Genomic DNA, 24,258 nt, shown 5'->3' on the forward strand with positions numbered 1-24,258 from the left:
GAAGCACTCTCCACTCTGGAGGTTGGCGTTTTATAGTCCGTGATGTTTCTCAGTCCCTGCCAAAGGCTCCTAGAGTGACTGTGTTGAAACTGTGACTCTAGTTTCCTCCCGTAGCGCCTCTTTGCCTCCTTTACCACTCTGCGCACGCTGTACGACGCAGCCTTGTATTCAGACATATCCCCGGTGACAATCCCGTATTATAGGCTTCGGAGCGGGATCTCAGAGAGTCACGGATAGTTTTGTCTACCCACGGCTTCTGGTTGGGAAATGTCCTGATGACGGTTTTCTCTACCGTGTCATCCGCTAGTTTCGATGAATCCCACCACCGCTTCCGTGAACACGTTGGCGTCCTCGGAGCTACACCTGAACATGGCCCAGTCTGCGTCATCCAAAGCGTCCTGCAGAGCGGCCACCGAATGGTCAGACCAGCGTGACACCTCCATCTGTACCGGGGCTTCCTGTTTCAGCCTCTGTTTGTAAACAGGTACGAGGAAAATGGCGGCATGGTCCGATTTACCAAACGGCGGGCATGATTTTGCCTTGTAGCTGTCTCTGAAGGGTGTAGCAGTGATCCAGTGTCTTTCGCCCCTGGTGGGCAGGTGATGTGCTGGTGAAAGTTCGGCAGCGCGCTTGAGGTTTGCACTGTTAAAATCCCCCAGCACAATGAGTGTGGCGTCCCGGTGCTGTGACTGGTGTGTTGTGAGGTGGTCGTGTAAGTCCCATATTGCAGTGTCCGTGTCCGCTTGAGGTGGAATATAAACGGCGCTGACTATGACCGAGCTGAATTCCGTGGAAGATAGAAAGGGCGACATTTGATGGTCAGCAAATTTAATGATGATGGTGGAGTTTGTAGTGGCCACACAGTCATGTGTGTACAGCGAGTACAGCAGGGGGCTCAGAACACAACCCTGAGGGGCTCCAGTGCTGAGAGTGAGGGAGGATGAGGTGTGTTTTCCCATCCGTACGGCTTGTGGTCTGTCAGTTAGGAAGTTGGTGATCCAGTGACGCAGGGATGGGCTGAGTCCCAGGACCTCCAACTTCGAGGTGAGCATGGAGGGAACTATGGTGTTGAACGCTGAACTATAGTCCACGAACAGCATTTTCACATAGTTCCCTTTCCTAAAATCCAGGTGGCTTGTGGTTGTGTGGAGGAGGTGCGTGATGGCATCCTCCGTAGACCGGTTCTGGCGGTAGGCAAACTGTAGTGGGTCCAGTGTGTCCGGTAGTGATGAGGTGATGAAGTCTCTGACGAGTCTCTCAAGCACTTCATCACTACAGACGTCAGAGCTACAGGGCGGTAATCATTTCGGCAAGATGGTTGAGGTTTCTTCGGCACAGGAACAATGATGGACTCTTTGAAACACGAGGGACTATAGACTGTTTCAGGGAGAGATTAAATATCTCAGTGAACACCGGTGCTAGCTGGTCAGCACAGGCTCTCAGAACCCGACCTGTGATGCCGCCAGGTCCTGCTGCCTTCCTGGTGTTCACTCTCCTGAATGCCCTCCTTACGTCGTGCTCCGAAATGGTGAACGCGATTTCTCCGGCTCTCTCGGCGTGCATGCTGTTCATCATGCGCGCTAAGTGGCGCTTAGCGTGATTAGTGTGATTAGCTGCAGCCTCAAAACGAGCATAAAAGGTGTTTAGCCTCGTCTGCCAGAGAAGCACTTCCACTCTGGAGGTTGGCGTTTTATAGTCCGTGATGTTTCTCAGTCCCTGCCAAAGGCTCCTAGAGTGACTGTGTTGAAACTGTGACTCTAGTTTCCTCCCGTAGCGCCTCTTTGCCTCCTTTACCACTCTGCGCGCACGCTGCACGACGCAGCCTTGTATTCAGACATATCCCGTGACAATCCCGTATTATAGGCTTGGAGCTGGATCTCAGAGAGTCACGGATAGTTTTGTCTACCCACGGCTTCTGGTTGGGAAATGTCCTGATGACGGTTTTTTCTACCGTGTCATCCGCTAGTTTCGATGAATCCCACCACCGCCGTGAACACGTTGGACGCCTCTCGAGCTACACCTGAACATGGCCCAGTCTGCGTCATCCAAAGCGCCCTGCAGAGCGGCCACGAATGGTCAGACCAGCGCGGACACCTCCATCTGTACCGGGCTTCCTGTTTCAGCCTCTGTTTGTAAACAGGCACGAGAAAATGGCGGCATGGTCCGATTTACCAAACGGGCGGGCATGATTTTGCCTTGTAGCTGTCTCTGAAGGGTGTGTAGCAGTGATCCAGTGTCCTTTCGCCCCTGGTGGGGCAGGTGATGTGCTGGTGAAAGTTCGGCAGTGCGCGCTTGAGGTTTGCACTGTTAAAATCCCCCAGCACAATGAGTGTGGCGTCCCGGTGCTGTGACTGGTGTGTTGTGAGGTGGTCGTGTAAGTCCCATATTGCAGTGTCCGTGTCCGCTTGAGGTGGAATATAAACGCGCTGACTATGACCGAGCTGAATTCCCGTGGAAGATAGAAAGGGCGACAATTTGATGGTCAGAAGTTCCAGGTTTGGTGTGCAGGAGCGTGAGAGAGAACAACGCTCGCGCTGTTGCACCAGCGGTTGTTCACCATCAGACACACTCCACCTCCCCGTGTCTTCCCCGACTCCATTGTTCTGTCCATGCGGTAAACAGAGAAAAACTCGGCCGGTTGTATGACGCGGGTCCGGTACCGCTGGGTTCAGCCATGTCTCGGTGAAGCAGAGGAGGTTGCAGTCCCGAATGTCTCTCTGGAACTTGATCCTTGCCCTGAGGTCATCAAGCTTGTTTTCCAGAGACTTGGCTAACGTCCAGTCATTATGGGGAGGAAGACACACAAATACTAAAGGCAGAAGACTAGAAGAGTCTATATACAATAATGATTTGTGCTTATTGAATAATGACTCAATGTCACATCTCTGGACTCTTTTGTTGTTGTTTTTGTCATGTGCCATGTGTTCCGTGTGTGACCTACTTTAGTTAATTTATCGTCTTCAGCCGTGTCTTGTTAATTTAGTCAAATTACATTGTATATTTAGTCCTGTGTGTTTGAGTTCACGCTTGTCTGATCGTCGAGGTTGATACGTGTGGTTTACGTTGTCTGCCTGCCTACATTTATATATTATTATTTTGTCCATTTGAAGAGGATTAAATCTGTTTAAGTTTATTTATTCTCGTCGAGTGATCCTTCACGCTAAACCACACCGTGACACTCAAACACATATCTGCACCCAGGATGTTGGATTTTTCTGCAATTGATTTAACTTTATATGAACCTGAAATAGTGATTGACTTTTCTTGGCAAGCATGGAAAGATCTCTGTGGGAGTGATGATTATACATTAATTATAACATTCTACGAAGAACTGAGAAACCCCTGGTTCAATGAAAAGTGTAAAAGCTATTGATGATCGGAAGAAGGCAGAATAAAATAAATATTTAGAAATATTTAAATTTAAATAATAAATACTTGAAAAATATGTATCAAGTTAGACATCACAGACTCCAACAAAAAAGAAAAATCAATCAATCAATCAATCATTTTTATTTATATAGCGCTTTTAACACACAGGTTGCATCAAAGCACTGTACAGTATAAAGTAGAAGAGTATAATGACAGGGATGTATAATGACAGGGATGTATAATGACGAGAGTGAACAATTTCTTATTAAATGCAGAGACGGTCTCTGTAATCAATTCAACGTTAAATCACTAGAAGTTAAGTGTCCCCAACCAAGCAAGCCAGAGGCGACAGCGGCAAGGAAACAAAACCCCATGCATACAGAATGGAGAAAAAACCTTGGGAGAAACCAGACTCAGTTGGGGTCAGTTCTCCTCTGACCGGACGCCTAGCACTTAACTTCCAGTTCAATTTTAAGCGCAGCTGTGTCAGGTAGTGTAAATGACTTAGTGTGTGTGTGTGTGTGTGTGCATCAGGATCTGGTGATCTGTCCACGGGCGCATCTAGGTATTCTTGTCTCTGATGAACATAATCTCTGGGTGCTGATCCACCATCTAGTCTGGATACAAACTGTGAAAACAGATTGAGAAAGAGACAGGACTAATATTAGCGTAATGAAATATAGAGCTGAGTATCATCAGCATAGCAGTGAAAGCTAACACCATGTCTCCTGATAATATCTCCCAGAGGTAACATGTACAGGTTGAAAAGTAACGGTCCTAGCACTGAGCCTTGAGGAACTCCATATTTCACTTTTGAGCGATATGATACCTCCTCATTTAATGCTACAAACTGATAGCGGTCAGATAGATATGATTAAGGCGCTTCCTCTAATGCCAACATAGTTTTCTAGTCTAAAAGGAAAAATAAAAAACAAAAAAAGAGGACTACAAATACAACATACAAAAGATGAGAAATACCAGTTCATTGGAAAGAAGCAACTGTTATATCAATACCTAAATCAGGAAAAGATCCTGATTTGAATAATTATCAACCAATAGCTTTATTATTAAGCTTAATTTAATGCTTTATTGGGTGGTTGTTCTGCACGCTTAATAAACAAACTTCAGCTAGTCCAAAACGCAGCAGCCAGAGTCCTTACTAGAACTAGGAAGTATGATCACATTAGCCCGGTTCTGTCAACACTGCACTGGCTCCCTATCAAACATCGGATAGATTTTAAAATCTTATTAATTACCTATAAAGCCCTGAATGGTTTAGCTCATCAATACTTGAGCGAGCTCTTATCACATTATAGTCCTGCACGTCCGCTACATTCTCAAAACTCTGGCCATTTGATAATACCTAGAATATCAAAATCAACTGCGGGCGGCAGATCCTTTTCCTATCTAGCACCTAAGCTCTGGAACAATCTCCCTAACTCTGTTCTGGAAGCAGACACACTCTGCCAGTTTAAATCTAGATTAAAGACACATCTTTTTAACTTAGCCTACACATAACACACCAACACTTTTTATTATTCAAATCCGTTAAAGGATTTTTAGGCTGCATTACTTAGATTTGCTGGAACCGCAACACTATTTCCTAAAATACGATGTACTTGTGACATCGTAAAAAGAATGGCATCTATGCTGATATTAGTCCTGTCTCTTTCTCAGTCTGTTTTCACAGTTTGTATCCAGACTAGATGGTGGATCAGCACACAGAGATTATGTTCATCAGAGACCAGAAAACCTAGATGCGCCTGGTCGACAGATCACCAGATCCTGATGCACACACATACACACACACACTAAGTCATTTACACTATCTGACACAGTTGCGTTTAAAATTGAACTGGAAGTTAAGTGCTGGGCGTCCGGTCAGAGGAGAACTGACCCCAACTGAGTCTGGTTTCTCCCAAGGTTTTTTTTTCTCCATTCTGTATGCATGGGGTTTTGTTTCCTTGCCGCTGTCGCCTCTGGCTTACTTGGTTGGGGACACTTAACTTCTAGTGATTTAACGTCGAATTGATTACAGAGACCGTCTCTGCATTTAATAAGAAATTGGTCACTCTCGTCATTATACATCCCTGTCATTGTACTTTCTACATTATACTGTACAGTGCTTTGATGCAACCTGTGTTGTTAAAAGCGCTTATATAAAGAAAAATGATTGATTGATTGATGTATAATGGTTAGATTGAATATTCACTTTTAAAGACATTTCATTTTGAGTTCAGAGACATCACTGTCTAGCTCAGTTTAGTTTAAGTAGTATCTGCAGAATCAAATCAACAATAACAGCCAAAAATTAAAGCGTCTCCAATGTAGTGTCATAACAAAAAGTAATTTAAAAATTTACAAAAATATAATAAAATGATCACGAGTGATTTTCTGTTTTCATATGATAATTGTTTGGTCTCTTGAGTTACATAAGGGTTTTCTGTGTGTGTGTGTGTGTGTGTTTGTGTACAAAAATTCTTAATATGTTGTGTCTGTAACCTTTTTCAGGAGCAACCTCAAACTTTACTGAATGTGTAGCTTTCAGAGCAACTGTTAGATATGTTTTTAGCTGTGTAAAACCACAAGGCATACTGTAAAGTATTTAGTAATTTCTGAGTTTTCACAAAATGTCCAATAAACAAAATGTGAGTCGCATCATGCATTGTCCTGATCTTCTGACTTTGTCAGTCATAATGGATCGAGAGAAGAGTAACTAGGCCTCTTATGACTATGGAGATTATCTTTCGGGACTTTATTTATTTATAAATACAAAAATAAATAAATAAAATAACCTTATAAAATGATCATAAATTGCTCTTTAATTTCATGTTGAATGGTGAAAATCCACATTCTGGTGGTTTTTAAATTTGTCAAGAAGAAGAATGAAGAACAAATAATTAAATAAGCCCCCTTTCTTAAAAAAACACATTTGACCTGGTGACCTGATTCTTGTTTCATTGTGTACTGACCACATATTTATCCAACTTAAAGTAGAAACAAACAGTATAAACAAAGTGTGACGGGCGCCCCGAGCTACCATCAGCGTTGCCCTGGGAATAAACCACCATCACCTGGGAAAGCCACTAATCACCGGACTACGCCGCACCTGGAGCTCGTTTGCCGGTGGCCAGATAAGCCACGCCAGGCTCGCACTCCAGTGAGCTACGACACTCCTACATGCTGTCTCTGACTGTTATCTCTTTTGTATCTTCTAGAAGCCAGTCCTTGAACCGCGACACGGAGCTAATTCCCCCAAGAATCACCGTTGCCGTACTCACCGACTGCACCCAGAGCACCGAGCACCCAGAAGATAACGCCACTGACAGCGGTTGTGCACCGCTCACCATTCACCTATCACCTATATATTGTTAAATAAACGCCCTCCCGGGTTCAAACGCTCTGTTTGTGCTGTGCTTCATCCGCCCGTGACAAGTGGTGGAGAATGCGGCCATGTTGAAGCACTCACAAACACGCGAAACAAAGAGAAGAAAACGAAACATTACGCCGCGGACGCCATTTTGTTTAAAGGGCACCTACCCCGACTCATCTTTTTTTTCTTCTCTTTGTCCCCCTCCAGCTAAGCGCTCGCGACCCGGCCAGGAGATGGAGGAGCTGCTACAGCAACTCACAGAGGTGTCCCTTCGACAGCAGCAGATCGTAGAACACCTGGCGAACCGACAAGGGCAGCTCGAGCAGGAGCTCGCTGCCCAGGGTGCCGCCGCTTCGACCGCGCCCGCCGTGCCCGATCCCTGCATTCAAGCAGCACAACTCCTTCCAAAAATGACCAGCTATGACGACCCAGAGATTTTTACAGATGTTCGAGAATGTCGCCGTCCACGGAAGGATGGGATCGCCAAGAGTGAGCGCGTAGCGCTGGCCCGCTGCTAACTGGAGAAGCGCAGCGCAGCTTCTATGCCATGCCGGCTGACCTGGCTGCCAACTATGACGACCTGAAAGCGGGAGATCCTCGGAAGGGTCGGTCTATCTCCGATCTGCGCAGCCCAGGGTTCTTTGACTGGGCGTTCCAACCACGCCGACCGCCCGGGCTCAAGTCGCCGAGCTCACCCGTCTCAGCCCAACATTGGCTACTGGATCAGGACCCACCCCGGCCAGATCGTCGAGAGGGTGGTCATCGACCGCTCTTGCGGGCTCTTCCTCGATCCTACCGCCAGGCGGTCGGCATGCATAATCCCGGACGTCCTCGGAGTTAGTGGAAGCGGTCGAGGCTGGCTGAAGCGGCACTCAAGAGGGAAGCCGGGAGCGAGCGCCACCTTTTCTCCGGAGGGCACCCAGGAGCAGCGCCGCGCCGGAGGGCACCTGGCGGCCAGTAGAGCGGGCGGCGGGCCCTGCAGTAAAGGACGAACCCATGCCCACGGAAGCTTCTACCACCCCAGCTCGGGAACCCAGGCCTGGCTAGCGGGCTGTGGGTTACACCAGGAGGTGCCCCACGGCGCCCGGCCGTCCCCATCGCCTTAAACGGGCGCAAGTTAACGCCGTCCTGGACTCTGGCAGCGTTGTCAGCCTGGTCCAGTCCCGCCTGCTACCTCCCGTTCCACGCCCGAAAACGCCTGCTGATAACCTGTGTCCATGGGGATACCAAGAAAGTCTCGACCCGCTGGGTCAAAATAACCACAGCAGGTGGAAGCTGGAACCTGGAGGTAGGCCTCGTCCAAGACCTACCGGTGCCGGTGATCCTCGGGCGGGACTGGCGGGCTTCCCGATGCTCTCAAGAACGCTGCCCGGGCCGACAGCCCACCAAAGCCGCCGGAGAAGAAGAGAGGGCCCGCCCGCCAGACTGCACTCATGACCTCCGACAGCGGGAGAGATGGTGAGTCCCCTCCTAACGCTAACGTATTCTTTGATGTGTTTCAGCAGGTTACTGGAGGGGGCTCATCGGTCGGGCTCAACGGGACGATGATAGGCTAAAACACTGCTGGGATCAAGTGCGCTTCCTCGAGAGAGGAAGTCCGGCCCAGCCCCATCCTCTCCCGCACTTCATCGTGGAGAACGGTTTGCTCTACTGTGTTGCCCAGCGAAGGGGGGAGGAAAAGCGTCTGTTGGTGGTCCCAAAGTCAAAGGTGGACACAATATTGGAACTGGCCCACGCCCATCCATTGGCGGGACACTTAGGGGTCACCAACACCACCCAAAGGATCCGGGACCGTTTCCACTGGCGCGGCTGGATGGAGACGTCACGAAACTTTGCCAGGCTTGCCCTGAATGCCAGCGACGTCGCCCGGCCTCCTCCCCCCAGTCCGCTTATACCACTTCCTATCATCGAGGTGCCCTTCGAGCGCATCGGGATGGATCTGGTAGGGCCGCTGCCAAAGTCTGCCCGGGGCCACGAACATATTCTGGTGATTGTCGATTACGCCACCCGGTATCCAGAAGCTATCCCTCTCCGAAGGGCTACCGCCAAGGCCATCGCCCAAGAACTCTTCCTCCTCTCCACCCGTGTCGGCATCCCCAGCAGAGATTCTGACCGACCAAGGCACCCCGTTCATGTCGTGTGATGGCGACCTCTGCCAGCTGCTGAAGATTCATCAGCTGCGCACCTCTGTCTACCATCCCCAGACAGACGGCCTGGTCGAAAGATTCAATCAGACCCTCAAACGGATGCCCGGCGGTGACGACCGAGGATCGCAGAGACTGGGACTTACTTCTCCCATACGTCCTCTTCGGGATTCGAGAGGTGCCCCAGGCCTCCACTGGGTTCACACCATTTGAACTGCTGTTTGGCCGTCAGCCCGAGGCCTGCTGGATGTCGCCAGGAGGCCTGGGAACAGCAGCAGCAGCCGGCGACCCAGAGGTCGGTCGTCGAACACGTCCAGGCCATGCGGGACCGGATCGAACGGTGATGCCCCTGGTACGGGAGCACATGACGGAGGCCCAGAGGTCAGCAACGCCACTACAACCGCCCGCCCAGCCGCGAGAATTCCAAGTCGGCGACCGGGTCATGGTTCTGGTCCCCACCCAGGCCTGCAAGTTTCTGGCCACGTGGCAGGGGACCGCACACGTACTGGAACGGCTGGGCCCAGTAAACTATAAAGTCAGGCAACCCGACCGGCGCCGACCTGAGCAGATCTACCATGTCAATTTGCTGAAGAAATGGGTGGGGACCAGGAGAACCTAGCGGCCCTCACCACCCAGGAAGCCCGGTCGTCGACATGAACGCGTCATGCTGTCTCCGCCCAGAAGTCAGACATCAAACATCTGGTCGGTCAGTTCTCGGATGTGTTCTCGCCATCGCCGGGCAGACCCACATCCTACAGCACGACATCAAAACTCCTCCCGGCATCATAGTAAAACAGCGCCCTACCGCATCCCTGAGGCTCGTCGGCGGGCTATAGAGGAGGAAATCCAACAAATGCTGAAGTTGGGGTAATTGAGCCATGTACCAGCCCGTGGTCCAGCCCGATCGTCCTGGTCCCCAAGCCTGGACGGCTCGCTCCGCTTCTGCAACGACTTCCGGCGGCTCAACCAGGTCTCTGAGTTCGATGGCTACCCGATGCCCGTGTGGGACGAACTGCTAGATCGCCTGGGAGGGCCCGGTACATCTCAACACTGGACCTCACCAAAGGCTATTGGCAAGTCCCCTAACCGGACGAAGCAAAGCCCAAAACGGCCTTCTCAACCCCGGTGGCCACTGGCAGTACCGGACCCTCCCTTCGGGCTACACGGGCACCCGCCACGTTCCAACGGCTCATGGACATTCTACCCGGCCTCACCAACACTATGCGCCGCCTATCTGGATGATGTGGTGGTTCACTCTGAGACCTGGGAAGAACACCTAGAGGCGCCGGAGGCGGTGCTGCGGGATCTCCGACGGGCCGGACTCACCGCCAACCCCAGGAAATGTCACCTGGCGCTCTCACGAGGCCAAGTACCTGGGATACCGCGTTGGCCGGGCCTAATCCACCCCAAGAACAGAAGGTCACGGCCGTCCGGAGAGGCTCCTCGCCCAACCACGAAGTCCCAGGCACGCGCCTTTCTGGGGTTGGCGGATACTACCGATGTTTTATCCCCAACTTCTCCTCTATAGCCGCCCCTCTGACAGACCTGACCAGGAAGGGGCAGCCCGAGAGGATACCCTGGAGCCCCGCTGCGGAGGAGGCCTTCACCCGGATCAAGGAAGTCCTGACTTCAAGCCCGGTTCTGCGAGCCCCGGACTTCGGTTGCCCCTTCCTCCTGCAAACGGATGCTTCCGGCGTGGGTCTGGGAGCTGTCCTGTCCCAGGTCCAGGCAGGTGAGGAGCATCCCGTACTCTTCATCAGCAGGAAGCTGAACCCAGCCGAGAGGAACTACGCAGCGGTGGAGAAGGAGGCCCTGGCCATCAGGTGGGCAGTCCTGGAGCTGCGTTACTACCTTCTGGGCGGCGGTTCACCCTGCTGACCGACCATGCACCCCTTCAATGGATGTCCCGGCCAAGGACACCAATGCCAGGGTGACCCGCTGGTTCCTCGCGCTCCAACGGGAACGCCGACGGACTCTCCCGGCTGTGGTCAGCTTTTGCAGGTCTGTCAGGGTCACTCCCGCCCACCCCCAGTATCCCCCTTGATCTCATCTGTTTTCTCCGCCAGGACCAGGACAGCGCTTGGGGGGTGTGACGGGCGCCCCGAGCTACCATCAGCGTTGCCCTGGGAATAAACCACCATCACCTGGGAAAGCCACTAATCACCGGACTCGCGCACCTGGAGCTCGTTTGCGGTGGCCAGATAAGCCACGTCAGGCTCGCACTCCAGTGAGCTACGACACTCCTACATGCTGTCTCTGACTGTTATCTCTTTTGTATCTTCTAGAAGCCAGTCCTTGAAACGCGACACGGAGCTAATTCCCCAAGAATCACCGTTGCCGTACTCACCGACTGCACCCAGAGCACGAGCACCCAGAAGATAACGCCACTGACAGCGGTTGTGCACCGCTCACCATTCACCTATCACCTATATATTGTTAAATAAACGCGCTCCGGGTTCAAACGCTCTGTTTGTGCTGTGCTTCATCCGCCCGTGACAAAAGGAACTGAATTTGTTAGAAAAAGCTGGTATGAAACTACATTTTAATCAAGCATTAAAGTGTTTTAAAAGCAGCCAGTGTTCTACAAATGTACAAATCTTAATTTTAGGACAAAAAGCTTCCTGAATGATGTCAGTGTGTGAGTGTGATTGTTTGGAGTTGGTATTCTCTATGCTGCAGCATCAACATGATATCATGCTTTTCGCTTTACATTTACAATGACTTGAATTGAAATTGAATCTTTGTAAAAGTTAAGAAAAGTAAAAATCAAATAGACCTACACAAAACGCAATTCACCTTAAAATCTAACATAATGTATATAAGTTTTAGCAGCTGAGGTGTTTTCTATCACCTTACATGGGGTGCTTTTTAATTTTTAAGTGCAACTGGATATTGTCAGGAGATATGTTGATCAACAGAGGATGTGTTATTTCATTCAAGCGTAGTTTACTACTCAGAAGGTATCCAAAGAATGTGTGTCATGGTGACATGCTTTTAAAAAGTCTTTTCACATTTACAATGAACCAGAACATTGTGCATGAAAGTTTGTGCATGAAACTCTCTCTTCTGAAACCATCAATGCTGTTCACATATAGCAGCTTTTTTTAAAGATCTTAAAATTATGTTTTAATCATCATCATCATCATCATCATGTTTTAAAATGAAGACGTTCCTCTGGTCTTGGATGTCTCCTCCCCGACTCTGAGAAGCATTCAGTCCTTTTCACTTTTGGTGTTTTGCCTTGGGAGTTTTGTTTAGATTTGAACTTAAATATTTTTGTTTTATTTTTACATTTATTTATTTATTGGAAATATTTCATTAGCAGAATGGACATCAGAATGGACATCAATGTAAGACATTTTATATTGTCATGTAAAGCTATAGTAAATGCGTATTTTATACAGTATGTTTATGATCACATTTTATTTATCACCATCTGTAAAAGAAGAGAATGATGTGATTTATAATTTCAGCTAACTTAAATGGTGAATACTTGTTTAAAATGTATGATAAATGGTTTGCTTTACATGTTTTACTGTGATATATGATTCTCTGGGTCTGAGGGGATTGGATTCTGAAGAAATGTGTGTTTTTTAGTATCTTAAAACATATTAATGGTCTGATAATACTGTATTCAGAAAAAACAGGGGTACAAAATTATGTATTATTTAAAATAAATAATTTTAAAAAATACAAATTGATTTTGAAATACTTATTTAAATTGGGTGATGAATAATTTTGGTTTATGCTAAAATATCTTGACTCCTAATAATTCAGATCACTTAAACATGTCTGTATGCAAATGTTTGTGTGATGGACAGATGTACAGTTTGTACTGTACAAAATCATTATGCCTATGGAACGTCCCCAAAAACGATGTGTGTGTGTGTGTGTGTGTGTGTGTGTCACCCTGCTCAGATTGACAATTCACTCTTGTGAGTGAGAAGAGGTTATTTTGTTGGAACATTTATTTCATGGTATGAACATCATTGCTCCCAGAATAATGAAAAACATTATATATTTTATTGTCAACTAAAACAATAAATGATTATTTTTCACATTATATCATACATATAATAAAATGTTATTTTATTATCACCTTCGTTAAAAAAGAAAAGAATAAAATTTTATAATTTGTGAAAACTTTGAATACTTGTTTTTCTTTAGTAACATGATAGTGATGTGCAGTCATTTATAATTATATATTTCCATATTCTTTAAAATAGAGACAGTTCTCTCTTTGGCTTGAAATGGTTGTGCATGTATGTGCTTGTTTATATGATTTCATTAGAACTCAAATGGGTATTACACTGAGATAAATGTAAATTTGGTTTATGTTAAAATATCTTGAGTCCTAATAATTCAGATCACTTAAAAATTGCCTGTATGCAAAATGTTTACATGATGGGCAGGTGTACAGTGTTTACAGTTTGTACAGTAAAAATCATACCATAGTGTAGCAATATTCCAAGTGATTTACAAAAATGTGAACCCATATGTCATGTCAGGGTATGAAATTGCTTGGCCTGTTAAATGGAATGTTTGCTGTTAACTTATTTTGATGCTGCTTATAGCGGCTTCCTATTCGTTTATAGCCACTTCCGTGTGGGAAAGTAAAATTGACGCTGCTCCCAGAAAATTGTTTGATTGAAACTGGTGTTTATTGTAACAAAGGAATTAATACTTAAAAAATAAAAACAAACTGTGATTTGAAAGAATTGATATGCAGGTCAAAAAACTGTTTCCCTTCCCCCACATCTTGCCACATCACTTCCTGTTTAAGATGGCTACCCACAGTAAATGCCAAAATGGATGTAATTAACCTTAACCACCACAAGAGGCATACCTAAAATAACACATACAAACATGCAATCCACATAAACAACTTCATGGCACCTACACTGCTGTTTTAAAACTAAAACTAGTGTCAATGCATTTTAGTTCTGAGACGGGTCTCGCTACGTAATGAAAACCTTCAACTGTTTTGCAGCATACACTGAGCCATTGCAGCCACAGAGAAATATCACGTTCACATTTAATCACCATGTTTTATAGATGCTGAAGTATTTGATACGAAATAAGAGTTAATTAGCCAAGATAATGAGTTAAATAAGTAAAGCTTTTAAACAATCTAAATCATTTGGTCCAAAATAAATTATACTTAGTTAAAATATGAAGCCAGCCCTTCATACATCTTGGGAAGCTGTTTGTTTAAACCTTAATGTTAGGTTATACCGCCAATTTAAAAATTGTTTTGCAAAGTCTTCTTGGAGAGAGATCTAACCAGACACAGTGTTCAAACCTTAAAGTCCTTGCAACAGATTGAAAACTTTTTCTTGTGGGAAAAAAATTGTAAGGGAAATTTTTATTAAATTATTTATTGATTTATTTAGCAATGTATTATTATTATTATTATTATTATTATTATTATTATTATTATTATTATTATTATTATTATGATTTTTATTTGTTTGTTTGTCTGTTTATTTTACATTGCTGTGGAATGATTTATACAAATGTCCTATTACAATTGCACGGTACCTATGTTGTGATATGATCTAACTATCTGTTAAACTATCTAGTTTTATTTATTCTTTTATTATCCTTCTTTGTCCAGGCGTGTAGGCTGGAGATTCTCTACAATGGTGATTGGCTTGTTCTTTTTCTGTTCTTACAGCTCGTTGCAGGTGAAAATGTGTCGAGTTCCATGTTTCCTCACTTCTTTGCAGCCAGGTGTTGACATTCTCCAGCAGACCGTAGAAGCGGAAGGCTTGGTTTATTAATACCTCAGCCATCTCCCAGGCAGTGGGCAGTTTGGGAAGTGGCATGAACCTGCAAGCCTTGGAAAATCTGTCAACAATGGTGAGAATGGTGGTGAAATTATTGAAGGTGGTAAGTCGGTAACAAAGTCTACTGCAATGTGTTACCAGGTTCTTTGGGGAATGGGTAGTGGCTGGAGCAGGCCTACAGGTCATTGGTGAGATGATTTTGTTATATTACAGGTAAGGCATTGTTGCAAGAATCTCACCACATCCGCATGAAGAGTGGGCCACCAGAATTTTTTTGTGGTGAATTGGAGGGTCACTCTGATGCCTGGATGCCCCGAACTGGTAGTGTCATGGATCCAGTGTAGAAGATGGGTTCAAAGATGTTGAGGTGTTGGTTCATTGTTGAGTGCCTCTGTGATTTTGGTGATAATGTCCTATTGTATTGGTGCTACGATAATGGTTTGTGGAAGGATGGGTTCATGACTGGGAGAGCTTAGTGTCCGGTCAAACTGAATGGAGAGTGGGTTGGCCTCACCATTCTTCAAGCCGGGTAGATAAGTGACTTTGAAATTGAATCTGTTAAAGAAGGACCATCTGACCTGTCGGGGGTTCAGTCTTTTAGCCGACCAAATTTACGTGTACGGTGAACTCCCTCCAACCAACGCTGTCATTCCTCAAAAGTGGTTTTCATTGGTAATAGTTCTTGGTAGCCAACATCATAATTCCATTCAGCGGGGTTGAGTTTGCATGAATAGAAGGCACAGGAAATAATTTTGCTGGATTTCCATGAAGTTGTGACAGTATCTCCCCAATGCCAGTATTAGAAGCATCCACCTCCATCTTTCTTTTTTACGAAGAAGAATGCAGCTGAAATGGGTGAGGTGGAGGAAGGGATGAAGCCCTTAGCCAGTTCCTCCTCTATGTAAGACTTCATGGTCTCAGATTCAGGTTGTAACAGAGGGAAGATGTGATCTCTGGTGGGTACAGCACCGGGATGAGATCAATGGCACAATCATTGGCTCAGTGAGGAGGTAATTGAGACAATTACATTGAGTTGTAATTGTCAGACAGGGACACAGGAAACAAAAAGCCAGGAGGGAACACAACAGGTGAGTAGCAAAGTTCTTTGTCTTTAGTGAGAGTGCAGGAGAGGTCCACTTCATAGTTACGAGCTCAGACACTAAGTAAACTTTGGTGTGTGTTTATATATATTTATATATATATAGTGACTGTACTGATGAGCTGATAAAGTGACTGATTAGAACTCTGGTGAAAGGGATCGCTGGGATTGGGTACTGACAGAACTGTGACATCACCTCCCAATCAACGGCCCACTCCTGAGAGCCGAACACCTCCATGTCGCAGCAGCTCTCTCTTCCTTTCAGTGCTGGACGATCTGGATGTGCTGAGTGGAATTCATTCAGCACTGTTGGATCAACCTGTTCCAATATGGGGAAGGTGCCAACAAACCTGGGACTTAGTTTCTTACAGGGCAGGCACAGACAAATGTTCAGAGTCTTGAGCCACACCTTCTGACCTTGTTGGGACAAAGGTATGTTTGTTCTCCTCAGGTCTACTTGGTTCTTATGTCTGTGCACTGCCTGTTGCAGATGTTAGTGAGCTCTGTCCCAGACTCTCTCTCTCTCTCCCAGAACCAGTAGTTGACCGCAGGAACATCAGAAGGTTCTCCGGACCATGGGAATAGGGGAGGTTGGAAACCAAGCATGCATTGGAATAAAGTGAGTCGAGTAGTCAGCTGCCGAAGGGAATTCTGTGCGAACCTGGCCCAGCCTAACAACTGGTTCCAGGAGTTCTGGTGACCATGGCAGAAGGTACGGAGGTATCAGCCCACTTCCTGAATTTTCCTCTCCATTTGTCCATTTGATTGAGAATGATATCTAGGGGAGAGGCTGATGGCCATACCTAGGAGAGAAAAGGTTTTCCACACCCTGGAAATGAACTGGGGTCCACGATCAGATCCTCAGGCAGTCCAAATAAACTGAATACTTTAAATCTCAGCAGTTTCCAGGGCAGTAGGTAACCCCTTAAGAGGTAATAGTTGGCAAAACATAGAAAATCTGGCAGATCCATAATAAACTCCACTCCTAGGTGTGACCAAGGGCAATTTGGAATGGGTAACGGGCACAGCATACCAGCAGGTAAGTGTTGCAGACTCTTGGACATAGCGCAATCTCTACATCCACTCACGTACCTTCTCAAATCCCTGGCTATCAGAAGGAATCTTGTAGCAGCAAAAGAGTGTTGTTGGCCCCTGAATGGCCAGTGCCCAAGGACGAGTGAGTGGAATGGATGACTGGAGTGCGTTGTGACTGGGGTACAAACTGTTTACCTGGGGATTAACAGGAGCTGGCTCAGAGGCAACTGGAGGGGAAGCCCACTGAATCAGATTAATGAAAAGTTTGTGAGGGAGAACATTTTTAGGCTCTTCTGAATTCTCATCCTTAGAATGAATGCGTGATATAACGTTAGCTTTCACATTCTTGTTCAGGATGATAGGAAATGGTAAAGGCAGTTTAATCTTTTGGCATCCTTCAGGTACTGGAGGTTCTTATGATCCGTTCAAACCATGAATGGATGTGCAGCACTATCTAGTCAATGCCTCCACTCCTCAAGAACTAGTAGCTATTAAACTGGCTCTTGAGGTAAAAAGTAGTTAGCGATGTTGTAATTTATTTCTGCTGGACTGAGCTTCCTGGAAAAGTAGGCGCATATGTAACCCATATTAACTCAGGTTAATATGGATTCAAATAAAGGTTGAATCGGCATTGCTGATGAAAAACAGCAATGGTCTCTTTAAGAGTTAGTGGCAGCAGTGAATCAAGTCCCACCTATCTTTTCCTTGGAGAGTGCATCAGAGAAAAATTCCTGATTCTCTTAGAGTGAGATGAAGTAGCTACAAGAAGTGATCTCCTAATCCTTCTATGCAAGTGACTTAATTAGCAAAAAATTATCAAATACTACAGAAAACACGATTTCTGAATCTTATGTTATAACGTGAAGGAGCTGTCAACGGAGAGCTAAACAGATGAGACGAGACTTGTGAAACAGAGATCAATGCAGACCTACAGAGCTTAAAAGTGCCACAAAAGATCTTCCTTCTTGAATATATTTATCTATCCCTTTCCTTGGTGAGTTTGATTTGAATGTTGACTTGATATCTGTGTCAGAAAAGTGCAGCTGATTTAATAAATGATTGTGAGAGGGGTTTTCATAGACCATGTGAGCTGAAAGTGATAGCACATAGGCTAAAGCTAACGCATGTGTAAAAAATTATAATGAGAGCTAACTAGGTATCAAAGGGTATTCATGTGTCATAGTGTTCAATAAGTTTTGAAATGTTGAATTAATATTGTTTAAAGTGCATTCATGTGATTTAATGATGAAACTGTTGAAAATTTATTGTTCTGCCGTGTTTTGCAAGGCTGTTTTTTTTCTGTGAAATCTGAGATCTCTGACAATTCTTGATGATTCCTGGTTCATGCTGAATGCTGTTTAATACATGGCGAGCCATCCATGGAACTGTTTCTCTGTTGAATTGTTTTGATCCACCAAACTGGTAGGAGAATTCTGTCTTTTCTTCTGAACAACGGGACTTATCTAGATTATCTTTTTTCCCTGCAATTTCCTCTTTAGATTTTTCAACGAAAGACATTAACTGTGAATCTGAATCATTCTAAAGAAATCAGTATCTTTCTGAGTTCAACCATTCATGGATTCTGAGGTATACAAATAACACAGTATTTGGGTTTAAAGCACTGCCATTTGATTTGTCCTATTGTATTACATACTATTGTATTACATAAGTATAATAAGAATTATTGTATAATAAGAAATCTGAAAAGTGTTGATTTTTATAAAATTTTTAATTGATTGTTTTCCCTTTTTCCCTGCATAAAAATCCTCAAAAATCCTAAGAAATATAATTCTCAAATACAGAGATTTAAGCAAAAAAATGACTTTGTGGATTGCTCATTCACCTGTTGTGCCGTTCTCTTCTCTCCAGTAGCTGTGCCCTTCTTCTGATCTTTTGGCCAATTCTAAATGTTACGCTAGCGCAGTACACTATACAGTATTCGCTACACATGGATAGAGTCGAGCTGGTTTCCCCCTGCTGCTGTGATAGAATAGCTCCTACTCCGGTAGTAGAGTCTACCTCTAAAAAAAAGAGAATTTCAGGATCAGGGTGTGCTAGGAGAGGAGCGGTAGTGAATGCCTGTTTATGTGTTGCAAACGCTTGAGTTGTAGCTGGAGTCCAGGGCAAAGACTTGGGTTTGCCTTTCAGGAGGGACGTTAGAGGGCTGGTGATGGGGCTGTAATTACTTGTGAAACAACTGTAACATTTAGCAAATCCAATAAATCTCTGCAGCTCCTTCACCGTAGTGGGTTCAGGCCAGGATGTAATTGTTTTCCCTTTATCCATCAGCACACACCTTGGTCGATGACATATCCCAGAAACTGAATTGAGGGGAGATGAAAAGCTGAAAAGTGCAGTTTTAGGAAAAGCTTGTGTTTCCGGAGTTTCTTTAATACTGAGGTTACATGTTCCTGGTGTTTTGAGAGACACTGGTGTACTGGTGTACACTGATGGCATTCTGATATATTCCTAGAATATATCAGAATGTCATCAATGTACACCAGTACGAACATATGTAGGAAATCTCTGAATACCTTGTGTATGAAGTCTTGGAAGATCGAGGGTGAGTTGACGAGACCATATGGCATAACGAGATATTCATAGTAACCAGTAGGGTTAACAAAAGCTATCTTCCACTCATCTCCCTCTCGGATTCAAATTAAGGTATATGCACTCTGGAGGTCCAGCTTGGTGAATATACTGGCTCCCCTTAAGTGTTCAAGGGTTGCAGGGATGAGGGGCAATGGATAATGGAACTTGAGAGTTATTTGATTTAGTGAATGGTAGTCTATGCAGGGTCATAAACCTCCATTCTTTGCCACAAAGAAGAAGCTGAAAGCAACAGGGGAAGTATATACTTAATATACTCCTCCATGGCTGTACTTTCAGGAAGTGACAGTGGATAGACCGTACCTTGAGGCACTGGCTCACGCGGTATGAGATTGATGGCTCAGTCCTATGGCTGCTCTCTTGGAGCAAAAAACACCACTAAAGGGGGTTTAACATTCGGGTACCTCTACAGACTGCTTTTTCTAGGAATTTCTAGTGGTAAACTGTGTAACGGGGTGAAGAATCACACAACAAGGAGAGCTCAAAATAAAGACCCCGGAGGCTGGATTTATTTTAGTGACAATACAAGGGAGTGCTGAAGTGGTGAAGGCTCAGTGCTCCGGTGATCCAAGGTGCTCTTTATCCCAGTCTCTGTGGTGCAGTGGGTCCGTGGGTGCTCTGTTTGCCATGTCATAGCTCAACTTGTTGTTCCTTCACGTGGGGCTTTATAGCCCTAACTTGATGATTTGCAGGTGTGACCGATCTCTGGTGATTAGTGCAGCCTGTTGTACTGCGTTGGTTTCCAGGGCAATGTTGATTTCCTCTCTGGACACTCGTCACAACTGGGAAAACATTCAGGTTGACAGTCTCTACTAAAGAGGATGTGATTATGCCTTACTAACTATAGTCGCCCTAAAATGATGTCAGTGGTGGAATACGAGTGAACAAAGCAGTAGGAATCCATTGCACTCTGTACAGTTTTAATCTGATTATTAATATGAATTAGCTTTTTAATTAATATTTGGTGAATCGAATATTGATACTTTGAGTTTCATGAAATGTATAGAATACACTTTCTTGGCTAATCCGTCCAGTGTTTAGCACAATTAAAGGTATCTTACCAATTCTGTTTATTTTGTGATCAGCAAAATAATCACAAATTGGTATTCACTTTGTTTATCTGAATTAATTCTTAATTCTGAGCTGGGTAGCGCTTTGACTTTGAAATACACAACACACGACAATGACTCTTAATAATGAAACAAAAGATTTATTCAACTATACTTTTACTAACATGACTAAGCTAAGAATGAACACACATTCACACATACAAACAGTTTGGAAAGGAATTGATTAATGATGTCCAAAGACTATTTGCTAGTTCTAAGATCGCAACCCAGAAGAATTTGTCAAAGCAGAGGTTCTAGCTTATTGTTAGCTTTTCACTTTCACTAATCATTCAGTTAAGAGAGGGAAACTTTTGTCTGTGTTACTGAAACTGAGTGCTTCTCTGAGGGAATCCTGGCTTCTCTGATTGGTTGCAGCACTTGTCTTGGATTCCCCGGGCGATTTGAATGGGCGTTTCGTGAAAGTCTCTTGTCGTTGGGCTGCTCAGCTTTGGAGGTTTCCAGAGTTGAAGCTGTAGAGGGTGCTTAGGTGCTTGATCAGATAGGTGCTTGATCAGTTTAATGGCTTGAGAACAGTTCTAGGAGAAGACATGAGGGATTCTTTTGAAAAGTGGTTCTTTTTTTAGCTTGTGTGTTTGTTCACTGAGGTCCTACGCCGAACCAGTGTAGGGCGCTGGACGGGCCATGGGACTGGATTTGATTTCTGGCAAAGAAGTGCTGGGATTGGGTGGTGGCAGAACCTGGCAGATCCGTGACAGCTATGCTACATCTAATAAATAAATAAATTTGTCAGAGATTCTAGTGAAGGGCAGTGAGCAAGATTCATCTGCTATTTTTATTAAGTAGATTGCTAAACTACTGAGGAGAACAATCTATGCACATACAAACAAATGTAAAAATAAAAATAAAAAACAAACATATAATGATGATTGTTGTAAAAAAGCGAATTCTTTTGTTTCATCTGACCATAGAAGTCAGTCCCATTTGAAATTCCAGTCCTATCTGATAACTGTATATCCTGGAGTTTGTTTGTTTTTGGATGAGCTACCAAACAACACGTGGTGATGTAGGGGGCTGTATGACTGTATGTATTTTAAAAAGGTATCCTGACCCTGTGACTCAACTATTTCTGCAATTGTCAACTTAAACTCTCCTTCTCACCCCTGCCATGGCTGGATAACTTCATGTTTATACCCTTCATGTTAAACAGGCCAGTAGTTCCCTCGGCCCCGGACTAATCGATGCCCACTGAAGAACTGTCGCTTTAGTGTAGCTGGGACGAGATTGGCCGGACTTCGACCACCTGTTAGCTGCCGCTTCCCAGCCTGCTCACAGCTGCTGCTCGTTACCTGCCGACTTGAAAAAGCCACAAGGCTTGCCAGAAGGTTGAGCATGGACTCCCGACAAGCTGCCACTAACGTGATCTCTCCATTTTCTTCCAGACAGCAGCGTGTGAACCAATCAGCCCTCACCCCGGAATGGACTCACCGCTTCACCAAGTCACCCAGAAGAGAGCGAGCATATATATATATATATATATATATATATATATATATATATATATATATATATATATATATATATATATATATATATATATATATGCACACACACACACAACTTCGCCAGTAGGTAGTAGTACAGCACTGCTCATGGGGAGTTATTGTATCAACTATACTGTACACGTTTGGGCCAGAGGACCTTCTGTGCGATTGCTATAATTTATTCAGTAATCAAATGTATAAAAAAGGTTAAATATGATGTAAATATTATATAACTATAATGTAAAAGTTTGCTTGAAATGAAATGTTATTTTTACGTTATTACTGCTGCACAATCGACTTGTAATGAGTGTCTTTCCTATTTTTAAACTTTATTGTTAATACATGTACTGCATATTAATAAAAAAAATATTTGCATATATGTATCATTTAGTTCAGTGATGTTATGCAGTGTTGTAGTCTAATTGTTAAAAATAAAAGAAATGTATTTCTTGTTTCCATCAACCCTGAGACAAATGAAAAGCGTTTGGTTAATAAAGAATATTGACCTATTGTGTGTACCGTTGCTCCTACTGCTAGCAGGGTATCCTCGCTATATGTGATATTTAAAAATAATACAGAAATATGTGTATTGCTAAGAAATTAGTATGTTCATTCAAACAGGCGCGAACTGATTAGCAGCTGTATTTAGCGGAGTCTTTATCGATTACCTCCATTGATCAAAGCATTTGGTACGGTCTATGTGAGTGACGTCACTTACCAATACATGCCCCCGAGTATTGTCCCGCCCCCTCACTTTGATTGGCAGAGTTGGCATCGGAAATTTAAATGCAAACGGGATTGCCGTTGCGTGGAAGTTTTGGCAGGTTACATGCACAACGCAGAAAAAAAGAAAACGCAATTATGGCAGTTAATATTGCTTTTTATGTCAGGCTAATAGCTCGTAAGACATGGGGGAATAGTTACACATGGATAAGTGCAATTGAAAGTAGAATTTGCAATTCCATTTGAACATAGTCCCAGAAAAAAAAACCTTCCATAAATTGCTTTTACAGCCTATGCATATGTATGCATATACAAATTGTACTAGTGCAATATCACTATTGGCAACCCAGGTAAAAAAGCACACTTCCATTTTGCGCTTAAAGTGCTATTTTTTCGTGCACTAATACTAGCTCTATATTTAAAAAAAAAAAAAGTAGTTAACATTTGTAGCAAACTTGAAGCCGTATTTCATACATTAGTACACAAAATGTGTGTAATAAAATACGTATCTTATGTTAAAAGTACATTTTAGTCCATTGTTTTCCTAAACAGTGGGAATAGTTGAATATACTTGGATCATTATCTAAATTATTTATCTAGTACTCAAGACATTTTATGTATTCTAAGAACAATATTAGTCCGCGAAAATAGATCACTTTATATATAATATGAAAGTGCACTTTTTTCCACCTAAGAAATGGAAATATGTAATTTACTGTTGTGGAATTCAGAGAGAGATAGAGATCCATTTCATTTCCGTTAACTTTTTAACGTACTTCTTTTCATAATTACGAAGTTCCGAACTCAAGCAGGGACTTCCCATGAGAGCGTGAATACATGAATCAGCTTTCAGTTTTTGCGCGCAGCTCTTTATCTTCCTCAACGACAAGGTATGCAACGGGTTAAGGAGCGGGGCTTCGGAGTCCTCCTCTCTTGTTCGCCACGATGAACAAATGAACTCTTGGGGAATGAAATTTAAATTCCATAAAGGAGAAAAAGTTCTCTGTTTTGAACCTGACCCATCCAAGGCCAAGGTGCTCTACGATGCAAAGGTAAATACAGAAAGGCCGTGTTGCTACACATTTGCTATTTAAAGCGTTGTTTGGTGTGTTACAGACAGTAACTTTCAGGTTGCTTGCACGCTTATATTTGTATTAATTTCTTTTCATATTTCCTAAAATACCATTTTCCAGCGCGGTCGTGAAACTGAGGTGGGATTGCTTTTACAGTTCTTAAGGGTCATCAGTATTCTAAACTTTAAAAACATGTACACATATTAAAACGATCATATTGTGCGATGTATGCATTTTCATCAAAAGCCCTTTGTGTTGTTCAGGTAGGACACAGGAAAAGTTAAGTTACAGCCTGTTAGCGCGCTTAAGTAGCTAGCCCTGCATCCACTCTATCCGAGGCCTCTCCATCCTATTTAACATGACCAAATTACGGAAATGATTTACATGAAATAGATCAAAATGAACACAATTAACACAGTGAATGCTATTACT

At 44.2% G+C, this 24,258-nt stretch overlaps 1 protein-coding gene across 6 annotated transcripts in view; it reads left to right on the forward strand.

Moving 5' to 3' along the window:
• The first annotated feature begins 23,554 nt into the window (after positions 1–23,554).
• The window catches only part of LOC122348404 (male-specific lethal 3 homolog), a 52,555-nt gene continuing 51,851 nt past the window's right edge, over positions 23,555–24,258 (forward strand). For 2 of the 6 annotated variants that reach the window (XM_043243806.1, XM_043243807.1), the window contains exon 1: positions 23,555–23,805. In XM_043243806.1, the coding sequence (XP_043099741.1) occupies positions 23,707–23,805 (99 nt within the window). In that variant the 5' untranslated portion in view covers positions 23,555–23,706. The remainder of the gene's footprint in view (positions 23,806–24,258) is intronic. The other 4 variants (XM_043243805.1, XM_043243802.1, XM_043243803.1 and 1 more) reach the window with 3 other exon arrangements.

The sequence above is a fragment of the Puntigrus tetrazona genome, chromosome 7 (assembly GCF_018831695.1).
Source record: "Puntigrus tetrazona isolate hp1 chromosome 7, ASM1883169v1, whole genome shotgun sequence".
Classification (NCBI taxonomy): domain Eukaryota; kingdom Metazoa; phylum Chordata; class Actinopteri; order Cypriniformes; family Cyprinidae; genus Puntigrus; species Puntigrus tetrazona.